Genomic DNA, 13,745 nt, shown 5'->3' with positions numbered 1-13,745 from the left:
GCACTTCAGAAAACCCAAACTGGGACAACTACGAATAAAAGAAGCTGAAATGAACACTCTGGATTTTTTTTTAACACACAGAATCATAACACTTGTTTTTTCAATCTTACAACTTGCAATTCCGAAATTCAAAATGAAAATGCTGACTGTTTGTCTTGACTTTCAAAGAGCATCATCAACTTACTGTGTCAAGAATTATGTGCCAGCTCTACGATCAGATGCCCATAAATTGTATTCATGTAACATCAAAACCCAAGCCAAGAATTTCTCCCACCAGATGGTTTAAATTAAAGTTGAAAATTACCTGCGTTATTAAAATCTAAAGACAATTAGTATCTTTCTGTTTTCTACGTATTAGTATCCAAGTCCAAATTTCTTGACCTTTGAGCCTCCAAAATCAAATCCAAGATTCTGCCACTTCTGCAGGCTTGATATAATCTTAGCCCTGAGTCATAGTCATCACAATTACTCATCATGAAATCAAGACCCCCTTTCTCTTGAATCCCTCACCCTCGGGTCCAGACTTACTCTCCTAAATCTCTCATCACATGACCACATTAATGACTTCTGAAGACCAGAACAAATCAACTTAAGTCAATATTTTCATAATATTTTATACCTAAGACTTGGCTGTTAGGAATAATTTTGAACTGTACCTAGGCCCCTCATTTCTCATGGCTTTTGCCTATAATGTTGTCCATTTTGCCATGTTGGTTAATATCAATTATACACAACAGTTGCAAGATATGAGGAAAAGAGGAATGTAGTTCAAAGTAATTCACAATTGACAACCAAACCCGTTAAAACTCTGATCAGAAGGCCAACATACTTTTGTCATAAATTTCATATCTGAGGTCTAATTCATGTGTTTTGAAGCTCTAAAATAGTCCTTAACCCCTCTTCTTAGAAAATTTAAATGTTACATTAAGTCTCTTTTGTTGTAAATTTGGGACCTAAGCTTGACATGCAGATTCTTGAGGCATAGTATCTTGAGGTTCTGGTTACACTTTAGTTGATGTCCCATTATTACTACAAGGTCTGATAGTGGTCTGCCCTGCCCAATACTTTGCCTGGCATCCCACATATCGTGGCCCTGGCATTATGTGCTGCTCATACCTCTTAGCCATGCGTGTCGCTCTCTGTTTTGTGTTACATCAATCTTTTCTATGAATGTAAAGTTTGTCCTGTTGTCCATCTGGAACTCACATGCTGTGCTTTGCAGCTGTCCGGGCGTGGGTCTCTTCGGGCGTGTCTCTGCAACCTTGTGTGTGCCTGTGTCCTGTTTAAACTGTTCTTCTTGATTTACAGCTCTGCTGTTCTGTCTTATTTGTCAAGTCTTTATCTCCATACAGCAACCCTTCTTCTTGGAGGACACCAGACTGGTTGTGACTGTTTATGGGTTTGGAAGTGATAAATTTTCATGGCAATTTCAGTCCTTGAATCATGTATCTCAACTGCCCCTCCAAACATGCCCCATGCCCCCAATTACTCTTTAAGCTCTTTGGCCTTGGATGCCCAGTGATCCAAGACAAGAGAAGCATATGCTGTTTTTGGAGTAGATGCCAACCTCCAAAGTTTCAAAGTGGCAGCACAAGTTCCTGATTCCATTGGTGCCAGGGCTTGCCCATTTATATACTCCAAATCCCTAACCCTATGGGTTTTGACCCATTAATGACTCTGGTTTTTCTACATGCTTTTTTATTTCTTGAATGGGAGAAGGTGTCCTCCCCGCTAACAAAGGATGTTGGAAGAGGGGATGGTGCCTCCTTCTTGATATGGCACTCTTAACTCGGGGTGGGCTGGTTGTGGGGGGGGGGGGGCCCCTAGGGCACCAAGTGACATGCAGCACAATCACGTCAGCCGGCTCTGTTCCTCCGCAGGTTCCACCCACATTCTCACCCCCACCAAATTTCTAATGGACCTGCGCCACCCAGACTTCCGAGAGTCTTCTAGGGTTTCATTTGAAGATCATGCTCCCCCTGAGGAGTGAGGGGACCTCAGAGGCCGCTGACAAAGTAACGCCAGCTTCACGACAAAGAACTGCTTCTGCGATATGAACCAGAAGGGGTTTCTTTACCTTCTAATCTCTCTGTCACTGTCTCTGTCTCACTCTTTGTAAGACTCATCCTATGATTTTACATTCAGACTTGTTGGCTTTGCTTTTCGTTTTGGTTGTTTGATCTCATTAACCAAATCACACCGAGTCTCACACTTTCTTCACTGCACTGAATGTCATCTGCTTGCATCATTGATCTTTAGACTGCGAAGGAGTCCAGTGTTTGTTCAAGGGGGTGTCCCCTGTTCCCCACTCAACTCCCTTTCCCCATCACCACCCTCAATCCCCACCAACACCCAACCCGGCAGTTGCAAGATCAGTCTAAAAGTATGGGATCAGACCTTAGGTTACTGAACTGACTGCTTATAGTAACACAATGAATGGTTACTGCTGTATACTGGACTTGGTACTGAACCTGGCCAGCACTCCATGAGCAGAATGTAGGTAACATAGAAAGAAAGAAGGCTAATGGTTATGATTTAGTGGACTGGACAGAAATGCACAACAGGCCAATGGGAAGACTATAGTGGACTGGGTGACTTAAGAACACATTGTTGAAAAGAAGTTAGCAGCCTACAGGCAGGATGGTTGGCTAATTGCAGTGTAGTGGTCAGAGGACACTTATTTAGGAATTTACCTTGATGGTCACTCCTTATTTACTTCAATGGACATAGAAATAGGGGTATCTGAAGACCAAGCTGTAATTAGCTGGTTAGAAAAGTTTGCTATCAAAGTGAACACAGTTTAGAGGACTGGTCCCGAAGACACAGCAGAAAAGTGGATCTTCCAGCATACCAAAGCAGCCTATTGGGTATACAGCATTAGGCCTGCTGGGGAGTGGACAACGGTAGGACTGAACAAAATGCAGCTTTTTTTCTGGGCAAACTCCTATTGACCGTAATGGTCAGCAGGTCACAGAAGGCTGGTGGGGTGGCTTCTCCATGAACAAACGCTATTTTTTTTTCTCTTCAGTTGTATTCTCCACAGTCTGAAGGCCAACAAACTCCTGGTATCTCTGATATGCTTTAGCAAGTAAAACACTACCTTCCACCTAGAAAAGACATACTAAATAAGTGACTTCTGATCCCCTCTTCTGGCTCGTTCATGTGACACACAAGAGTGGAAGCTACCAAAGGATAACAGGCCTTCTGCACAGAGCGGCCCGTGGGTTGTGCTACACATTTACACGTCACAGAGCTTTGACGCAAACAAGCACTAGAGTATCTCCTGGTGAGAAAAGGGACAATTAATACCAGATCAGCTGGTAGGGCAAGTGCTGAACTATTGGGTTGTGCAGTCCCAATTCACAATTTGAATATCGAAAAAATATCATATATAAATTGATTATTTCCATGAGATGATGGCAATGCTGAGCACAAATAAGTGTAGCTGCACTTTACTAATGAAGCTTCAGTATTAAAAATAATGAGTGTATGCCTTTGATAACAATTTACTATTTTTATATCTCTGGCTACATTTATTTATTTATGCTCAGCATCCATATTTGTCCTTACATGCACACATACAGTATGTTTATCTAATAAACCAATGATTTTAGTTCCACTAAACTGCACATTTTCAAGAATGGCCCTGTGCCACGACCCTCAACTTCACAACTACAGCTGCAGACCACTGAATGACATCACAAGGCAGCCACAGAGGGGTCTGCCATTTGACGTCTGCTGTCAGACTCTCCTGAAGAATTGTGTAACTGGAGTGAAGTTAAGGATAAGAGACAGGGGAAGTATCTAGTTCTTGCAATTTATTTTAGTTTATAATATATTTATAGTTTTTAATATACTCGATACATTGCACAGCAGTGATATTTTTCACACTACTCAGGCACCACTGGCTACAAGGAAAGGTCCAATTTTATTTGTTACAACATTTAGACCAGGGGTTCCCAAGTTCAATCCTGGAAGACCACTGTGGCTGCAGGTTTTCGCAATCAGTCGGTCATTTTATTTTACCTGGAATTGATCGTATTGTTTAATTAGTTAGTCTTTTATTTTTCTTCTCTTATTCTGCATTCAAAAAAGCACAGTGTTGTGAGATGTACATTTATGATACATTTAGAAACATCTGACTTTTTGCAGTAACACTTACCTCTCTTGTCATTTTTCTATTAATCCACATTTGTTGATCCCTTAATTGCATTCTAATAATGGCAGGTAACAATGAATGAATGAAGCAGGACAGACGACACAGAAAGATGACAGGATGCAGCTACTTGTAGTGTCAGACCCACTAATGTGCACATTAGTGAATAATGATCAGGGCACCTGGAAAATTGCAATGGCAGTTATGATAAGGGTGACTAAAACCTTGCAATTAAAGATAAAAACATTAAAGTGTTTCCATATAACATGCAGAAATGCTCATTAATGAAAATTTTGAGATGCAGTTTTGCATTTTTATAAACACAGAGACTGGGTAATAACAGCTTGTTAATTATGTTAGGAGTCCAAGTAAAAATAAAATTGGTTGGGATGAAAACCAGCAGCCACAGCAGTCCTCCAGAAGTGAGCTTGGGCACCACTGATTTAGAGGGTACGGTCTGTCTTTCATCATGAACTCTGCCTCTAAACTGCAAGACACTTCCCTGACTGACAGAACATTTCCTAATTTTGGTAAAATTCAATTACTGTAGCCTCTCAGGCAATTTGTCTCACATCTAACCTCACTTCTGAAGCAGTGAGATGGTTGTTCCAGTGCATTGCCTCCCCACAGTCGAAGATTTAAGAAAGATTATTCATAAAAGCAGTAAGGCCAGGCAACTTAAGAAGCATCACATCTGAGGCACACATCAAGAGGCAATTCCGTCTACTCAGCGGCTTTTAAAACAGAGAGCCCTGCTGTCATCACTGCATTTGCACAGCCCTCTGGCTTAAATGCTTCCACCATACTTTACCAGGTTTTAGGTGGAGGAACTTTTGATGCGGTCTGGATAAGATGCTGCTGATGCCACTTAAACTGGTTCAAAGCAGTTGTGGCCATCGGGTCTGCACACTATTTTCACAGAACGTCATGTTGTCAGGAACCCACCCAGTTTGAACCTGCACACAAATCTGAAATGTTTTGCCTTAACAGTTCAGAACCCCATCCCACATTATGTTGCTTCCGAGTAGGGTTCATGACAGGCAACATGCCTCTTGTGGACCTTCAGCCCGCTGCTCTTCTGTTATTCTTTAGTGTTTCTAGTGTCTATGAACAGCCCTGCTAAAGCACTATCCTCTTTTGTTCTTTCTTGTTTGGCTTTTTTTTTTTTTGTCACAAGATGTGATGTGCGCTATGTGACTGTCTGTCATGCATAGCGATGCATCACCCTGGTGGGGTGTCAGCGGGCGGCGCTTCTGCTCGCCGCCACAAAAGCTGCAGGTTTCTCCTCTGGGTGGCTTGAGCGGTTAGGAATGTGTGCCTACGTAAGGGGGGACATTGTGGGACACAGACATCATGTCATTTTCATAAACAAGGGCACGAGAGATATCCAATTCAACTGCCTTTAACTTCTGTTCAAAAAAATAGTAAATAAAAAAAAAAAACCTAAAGGCACAAAATGCAGTGTGATCAGGATGTGCTTAGAGGAGCCCCTTTTCTTTTAAACCAGCTCTGATGGGCAGAAACCTGCAGCTTTATTCACTGAATGGTGTTTCACTTGAAAATCATTCACTATTTTTATGATAAGCAGAGAAAGTGATGTGCTAAGACCATGCAGGAAAGTGTCTTCAACATTTTAATATAAAGAGTGAAATTTGCATCAAAAGGATAAGAGGGTCAAAGATTACTCTGCTGACCTGAGACTTCAAAGGAAATCTGCTTGTTTTTGGAACTTTTGCTAAAGAATTTACCCCAATGCTGAAGACACATTTCTGTTTTGTGCATGCCTGCCTCGTCTGCAGCTGGCCTAATGCTTGTGTTTTCTCTTTTGCCCCTCATCCTGCTTCTACAGGATCCACCCACATCCTCACACCAACTAAAGTCCTTGATGCACTCAAGAAGATGACCAAACCTGATGAAGAGGTTGCCGGATAGATAGTCAGCAGTCTCTCACTCTCTCTCTTTCTCCGACTTCTTTTCGTCTGTACCCTACACCTCTGAACATCCCTCTTCTGAATGACCAAGCCAAAGGCCTGCTGTCCGATGCCATCACAGTGACATCATGGGTCCCTTTCCCCCCCCCGCTACAACACGCGATCCTTGCTGCAGGAGCGGATTGATGCTGAACACCGGTGGCTTCTCTTTGTGGGTGGACTCCAGGCCTCTAACTGCTGTAATTTCCAGATGTAACATAGTTCCCTTGGACCCCTCTCCAATGCCATTGCACAACAGTTTTATTAGGTTTCCTGGTTAACTTGATAGCGTAATATATTTGTGTTTTGGTGGAATTAGCTGAGCTGCAGGTTTCCGGCAGTGCTTTAATTAAAACTAAATCCTATGGGGAATCAGCCAGCTGAAAAATGAAACGATCGCAATGCTCATAGTTTAAAACTATGAATGTCTGCCCCTTCCTCTCATATAAACAGGCCACGTGATACATGACACAGTCACCATTTCACCCCTCTGCTTAAACCCGTTCCCTAGAAGGACTTGGGTTTCTCATTTTATGAGTCTCTGCAAAGCTATTCACCCAAAAAATTCCAGTGTTTAACAAAATACAGATTATCTTACCTGGATGACCACCATCTTAGAACCTTAAATTAGAAAGTGCAACTCCTCCATGGACAACTGCAGAATTAAAAAACTGCCTTCTTCACTATCCCCAATCATTCCAGGACCTTAGGGAAGTTTACGCTGATCTTTGCTGGGCCCATTTTTCTGCTGACTACCAAGTTGGACTATTCTCCTATAAATACTTAACTAAGCTTGTAGTGTCCCCGGTCATTGCTTGCAGGGCCAATGGTATTTCAGTATTGTATTTAGTCTCTGGCTAGTGTTTTGGCTGCAGCCTCGCACTGGGCTGTCTAGTGTGTGTGTGCGTGCGTGTGTAGCACCATTTGTCCCGTTCTAGTCTCCTAGTGATGCCCGCTTTGTGAAGTTGTGCCCCTTCCGATTGTTTGCATTCCTGTGGTGTCTGTAATGTTTCCCTTTGCATCGTAGTAAACTGAGAGCCCATTTTGCCTTTCTTTGTGGTGCCCAGAAATCATCTTCCTGAATGAAGGCTTTGAGTCCCTACCCTGACCCACTAATCCAGTCTTGTTAATATTTTTCCACTTTATGTTGAGATTCGCAACCCACCCTTCTTGCCAGCTGTGACACGCACGGAGAGCTTTTGTGATGCATTGCTTCTGAACTTCTTTTGTCTTCTTTGTAAGTTTTTGTTTTTTTAAGTTGTAAAGCAGATCACTGTGTTGACTTATTGATTTGTATAAAAATTATTTATCAAAGGAAATAATAAAAGGTAGTCTGTCTTGAACCCATCCCTCATGAGTGGTTGCTTATATGTCCTTCTGATTCGCTTCTCTTCTACTTTGTTGTTCATGGCAGCATGATGGCTAGCTCAATACCTCAAATGAATTTGAATGTTCTCTCCATGACTGAGCTGGTTTTGGCTTTCATACCTTCGAGACGCACCATTTAGGATCAATGGTGACAGTAACTGTTAGGAATAAATGAATGTGGGTGTGTGCATTATGGAAAGTCTTCCTGCTCTCAGCTTGTTCCTGATGTGTGCCTGATTCTGCCGATATTACATAGTGAAGACTGGGCACATCACATACAATCCCCCAAAAATTTAGTGGGTTAAGTAAAGGCATGATTTGTTAATGGGCCTTAGGCTGGTAGAGAGGGTCTGGTTTTAATTTATGGGATTTTCACTATACAGTATGTTTGGGATTGGATTTATTTTAGGTTTCCTCCAATATCCCAAAGACGAGACACTGGCAGCTTTAATATGTAAAATTATTTGTGCCAAAATTAAATGCAATCCAGCATGTTAACTACATTGAAATGCAGTAGATATGCAGGTAGGCTATTTAATTTTGGCACGGTTTTATCGTCTCATTATTAAAATATAATGTTTGGGACAAACACACATTTTTCCTTGATTTATCCCTCCGTTTCGCAGTTTAAAATTACAAACCAATCAATTCAGACATGATTAAAGTGCACATTACAGACTTTAATTTCAGGACATCTTACTTACATTTTGGTCACACAATGTAGGACACTTTTTCTGTGTTCCTATTTTTCAGGGAATTCGAATATCTGGGGCAATTGGTGTCAGATGTATGTGATTACTCAGATGTGTTTCGTTGCTTCATTAGTGCAGTCATAGGACACCTAGACTTGCTTCTATCCTTTGGACTCTGTAGTTGCCATTGTTTAACATAAGAAAAACTGCTGTGCCAATGAAAGTCAAGGAAGCTATTATGAGGCTGAAAAACAAAAATAAAGCCATTACTACATTGGTAAAACCTTACGATTACCTAAATCAACTGTCTGGACAATCATTAAGATGAAAGGATGTACTGGTGAGCTCAGTAATCACAAAGGCACTAGTAGGCCAAGGAAGACCATCACTGCTGATGACAGAAGAATCCTCAATATGGTAAAGGAAAAAACTCCAAAGCCTATACAACAGATCAGAAACAGTCTTCAGGAGACAGGTGTGTATGTGTCAAGAGAATATATCAGCAGAAGACTTCATGAAGAGAAATACACAGGCTAAAATGCAAAACACAAACCACCAGTTAGACACAAACCAGGATACTTACAAGAACCTGCAGAATTCTGGAAAAAGGTCTTGTGGACAGACGACACAAAGATGAACCTGTATGAGAGTGATGTATGTGGAGACAATAAGGAACTGGTCACGATCCAAAGCATACCACATCATCTGTTAAACATGGTGTAAGGAGGGTTGGATTATGGTTTGGACACTGATGGTTGCAATAGGCACTGCCACAATTATCTTCATTGATAGAACTACTATTAGCAATTGCACAATTTATAGAAGTATCTTATCTGCTCCAGTAGAAAGTCCAGTCCAAAAAGTCCAGTAAAATCCCTACAAGCCTCCAAACTTATTGGACAGTACATCAGCTTAAAAAAATGAAAATGATTCTAAACATACTAATAAGCTAACACAAGAGTTTTTCAAAGCTAAAAAATGTAAAACTTAAGGGGATAAGCCCCCGAAACAAGCAGGTGCTGAAGATGGTTGCATTAGAGGCTTGGCAGAGCATCACCAGAGTTGATACTGGCACCCTGGTGATATCTATGAATCACAGATTTCAAGCAGTCAGTACAAGGAAAATATACTAAATATGACTGCTTTAATATACATACTATTGCTACATCCTAAACATTATGGTGCCCTGAAATGAGGGTACCATGTACAACATAGAAAAAGCATTGTCATTTCTACATGATGTGACCGAAATGTATGCAAATACCCTTAAATTAACATTTCAATTACAGGAGCCTCTGTTTGTATTGCATTGCGATTCGAGATCACGCTTTAATCATACCGAAGCCAAATGTATTCAAATGATCAAACAGCATCAAAGTGCAGGCTAAGAGGCATCAATAGTTGGGGAAACCGGCGTTCCAATCATGAGTATGTTGTTCTTGGAACAAGATGAACAGGGAGTTGATAAGGCAAGGGATTTGCCGTCTCACGGAATGCATGGACACTGGCAATCTAAATAATTAAATTTTCTTGTGTGTCCAAAGAAGGGAAAAACTATATAATATCTGGTTATCACAGAGGGATATGAATAAAGAGCTACAAAGAAACCAATCTTGGTGACGCTAACAATTGCTTCGCTATGTTCAGTATTTAGCTAAAATCGCTAACGACCCACACCTTGAAAATGTAACCACACTTCTTAATTTAACATGAAAAAAAAAAAACTTTGGACAACATAACAGAAGAGTACATTTTTTCAGCAAGACCTAAAACATACTTTTCACTTTTTCAGTTAAGCACTGCACACTCAATGTTGACAGAACTTTTGGGTGCCGCCAGAATGCAGAAATGTTTAGAAGTGGAACACCTCTTTCTCCAACTGTTGATGCCCCTTGCAACCCCCACGCCCCGTTTTGATGCTGAATGGCCATCTGATTACTTTTAGTTTTGGCATGACTAAAGCGTGGTCTGGAATTAAAATGTAATATACACAGAGCTGCTGCTAAGCAAAATGCAATACGTCTTTAGTTATGACATGAGATCTATGAGCATGAATTAAAATGCAATACGCTTTTTGTATTACATTTTAAACTTACAATAAAATGATGTGCTACAGTGAAAAGCAAGTAGTTGGTGGATATGTTTTTACTTAACAAAAGTCACACTTGCATATGTATGACACATTAATGTAGTTAACATGTTGGATTGGATTTCATTTGGGCATGAATAATCTTCCATACTTTTAACAGGTCCGTTCTGGTTTAGTACGAGTGTGTGCCCAGTGATGGAATGGAATCTTTAACTTAGGTAATTCTTGTACTCCTCCAATGCTGGGGAGATACAGTAATGGGGAGCTGTATTCCATAATGGAATTAGCCTACAAGCTCAGAAAATGGATTGATGGATGGCAGATGAACCATTTGCCTTAATAAAGAAGGAATTAATAGATTCATCACAGAGACACCAGCACATTGTGTCCATTATTGTAAAGTTTACCTCAAGGGAAGCAGTGCCTGGCAGAAAAGTCAGAGCAGCTCATTTTCCATGCAGTTAAAGGTTTTTTAAATCTAGTTTATCTGGGACCAGCAAGTTCTACCCTTTAAAGTCTGCGACAAAGAGAGGGAATAAATGCTCTTTAATAAGTACACGTAAGATCTGTCTGGGGTCAGGAGCACAAGGTCACTGTCAACAGAGTAAAAGGTGCAACACTGGAATCTTCAATTTTATTTTTTCTGCCAAAAAAAAAAAACAAACAAAAAAAAAAACACAATGCAGATGTGTTTAGTACTGATCTTTAATTTAAAAAGATTACAGTTCTGTTTCTATTGTTAAATCATTACATCAAGTGTTTAGAGTGAAATAAGAAATAAAAAAAACTTTTGCAAAAAAATTAAAAAAACAATTAAATTAATCATCAGCAATATTCAGTAGAAAAATATATTAGAAAGAAAATACTTTGTCTAATACTCTTCACATTCTGTGCAAACAGCAGCTAAACAGTATGTTGTTCATGGGCCACAATGGACCAGATATAAGACTGAGTGCATACAGCAGCAGGACTGTAGCTAATAAAATTATAAATATTAAAGTCACACACCCTCACACCCAACGCAGATTCTTACACAGGAGCTTGAGTCTTCCTCTCTTTCACACCACAGTCAATGTTCACAAAAATAAAAATCACAAAATAAAAAGGAAGAAAAGCACTGGGATAAGTACAGAAAAGAACCAAAACATTTCAAAACGTACAAAGGAAAAGAGAAAAATGACACTGAAAATAAGACAGAAATTACTTTAAAAGTCATACAAATGAAATGTACAGTGCTGTTCCTGTAACTCAGTCACAGTTTCATTGGGTTTTCAAGTTTACCGACTTTCTGATAGACTGAACTAGCTAAGCAACATGTCCGCTTATGGGCCTCTGTGTAATACCCTGCATGCCAGATATGGCAAGACCAATTTATATGAGCATATAAGTGAATTTAAAAAGAGGCTTTGCTTAATAAAGAGTAAATGTATTAAACAAATGGCAATCTCACTTACTCTCAAACAAAAGGATCATTTAGTCATTGAAGCCCCTGCAAAATTAACTAAAAGATTCTTTAGTAAATAAAGGTAGTCCTTAGTAATCAAGTTCCAAATTACAAAGGAGCTATTTGGTAAGAAAAAGCTAGACCCTAATGAAAAAGACAAATTAACAAAACTAAAGTACAGCTTAATGGAAAATAAATGCTGATTAAGTCAACAGGCTACTATCTTATAAAGGGGTAAGCCAATTTAGTAAGAAATGCCAAATATACAAAAGCAGGCTGTTTCCATATGAGTTTCACATAATGTGAAATGTGTCTACTTAATAAACAAAAAGTTCATTTATTAAATGTCACTAAAGACTAATAAACAAAAAGATCTTTCGGTAATTGAGGCTGGTACTCAGCAAAGCCTGGATCTATAGAACAAGCTAGTTTACTAAAACCTCTTTCATATATGGTGGCTACCCCCAAGAATGTACGAGAAAGTTATGAACAAATGTCACGAATAAATAATCTCAAAAAAACTGAGCCTGGAATTTAGCAGGTCAAACTCTAATATGAGTTCAGGGAATTTTTCATCTTGGCATTGGTTTAAAAAAAAAAAAAAAACTACAACTACACAGTGAAGCACAAAAAACAACAACATCACTTTACTAAGTGATTTGATGGTTGTGTTTTCAGTGTTTTTGCAAAATAAAGTATTCTTACTTTTCCTGCTTGAGCAACAATGGAATTAGAAATAAGGGTGCAGCTATATATTTACACAGACAAAAAAAATACTAAACAACTTGTATGAGCCATGAAGAACTGAGAGAAATCACAAAGGTCTTGAATGTGCTTGGTACAATGAATTATAAGTCATGATTTTAATGAATTATACAAAACTCTATCTAGAAAATAGCTGCCATAGACAAATATAGCACCCGACAGCTGCTATTCACCTGAATATTTCACTTCAATAAAAACAAGGTAATACAAATGGTCACAGAACGTCAATAAGGTCCTTCGCATTAGCTGTTGCTGTCATGTGTGAACACTTTGGGCCCATCAAGTTAACAATTTAGCTTAGTTAAATGTGATCAAGGAAATCATAATAATTTCTTTAGATGCTAACTCACTAATGTCTCAGGTTTTCTTTTTGAAGGAGGTTTCAGAATAAAATACTTTATAGTTGAAGAACAAATCATTTAGTAAGATATTTTACTGCATAATAATAAATGGGAAACTTACTGATTAAGAGATCTTACTTCATAGCAAAACTGGAACTCATTTAGTGAGGAATCTGATTTCATAGTGAAAAGTAAGTAAATTAGTAAGACATCTCATTTCATAGTAAAACGGAAATATTGTTTTGTTCAAGATACTTTTTCATTGTGCTAAAAGAAATAATAAGAGACCTTACTTCATTGTGAAAATGGAGAAATTTTTTACTGGAAAAGAAACTCACTTAGAAGGGAGAACTTACTTCAGAGAAAAATACAAACTTATCAGGTATGGGACCTTATTTCATAATAAATGGAGAACTTCTTTAGCCAGTGACCTATTTAACTGTAAGAAAAAGAAACAATCTATTAAGAGAGCTAATTTCTTATTGAAAGACCAACTCATTTTATGAGATCTATTTCATATGTGAAAAAGGAACTTATTAAACAAGAACTACACAGTCAAAAGATGAACTTGTCTGGTAAACCACCTAATAAACAAAGATTTATAGTCACTTTATAATTTAACTAAACTCATTTAGTAAGTTACAACTTAAACTAAGCTTATTTAGAAAATATACCTGATGCCTAATAAAATAAAATGACATGGCAAGCTGGCCCAGTGTTTGATAAAGAGGAAGGAGCACATTAAATAGCTATGCCACTACTATTGAAGCACTGGACAATTGGAGCCATGTCTCAGGGAGCCACAAGTCAGCGCAGGTTCTCTTTATGTCACTTTAATTAAGGCTAACTATTGCTTTTAACAGAACTCCTTCAGATTTCATGTTTTTTTTCCATTCAGTCTTAAAGAATTCAAAAAGAAT

At 39.0% G+C, this 13,745-nt stretch overlaps 1 protein-coding gene across 2 annotated transcripts in view; it reads left to right on the top strand.

Moving 5' to 3' along the window:
* The window catches only part of stxbp1a (syntaxin binding protein 1a), a 39,330-nt gene extending 31,857 nt beyond the window's left edge, over positions 1-7,473 (top strand). The window contains exons 18-19 of one of the 2 annotated variants that reach the window (XM_039763879.1): positions 1,881-2,015; positions 6,006-6,096. In XM_039763879.1, coding sequence (XP_039619813.1) covers positions 1,881-1,990 — 110 coding nt within the window. In that variant the 3' untranslated portion in view covers positions 1,991-2,015; positions 6,006-6,096. Of the gene's footprint in view, positions 1-1,880; positions 2,016-6,005 lie in introns of both variants that reach the window. The other variant, XM_039763880.1, reaches the window with a different exon arrangement.
* Positions 7,474-13,745: the final 6,272 nt, after the last annotated feature.

This window comes from Polypterus senegalus, chromosome 9, assembly GCF_016835505.1.
Source record: "Polypterus senegalus isolate Bchr_013 chromosome 9, ASM1683550v1, whole genome shotgun sequence".
NCBI lineage: Eukaryota > Metazoa > Chordata > Cladistia > Polypteriformes > Polypteridae > Polypterus > Polypterus senegalus.
The sequence above is the reverse complement of the archived record's forward strand: the minus strand, read 5'-3'. Positions and strand labels throughout refer to the sequence as shown.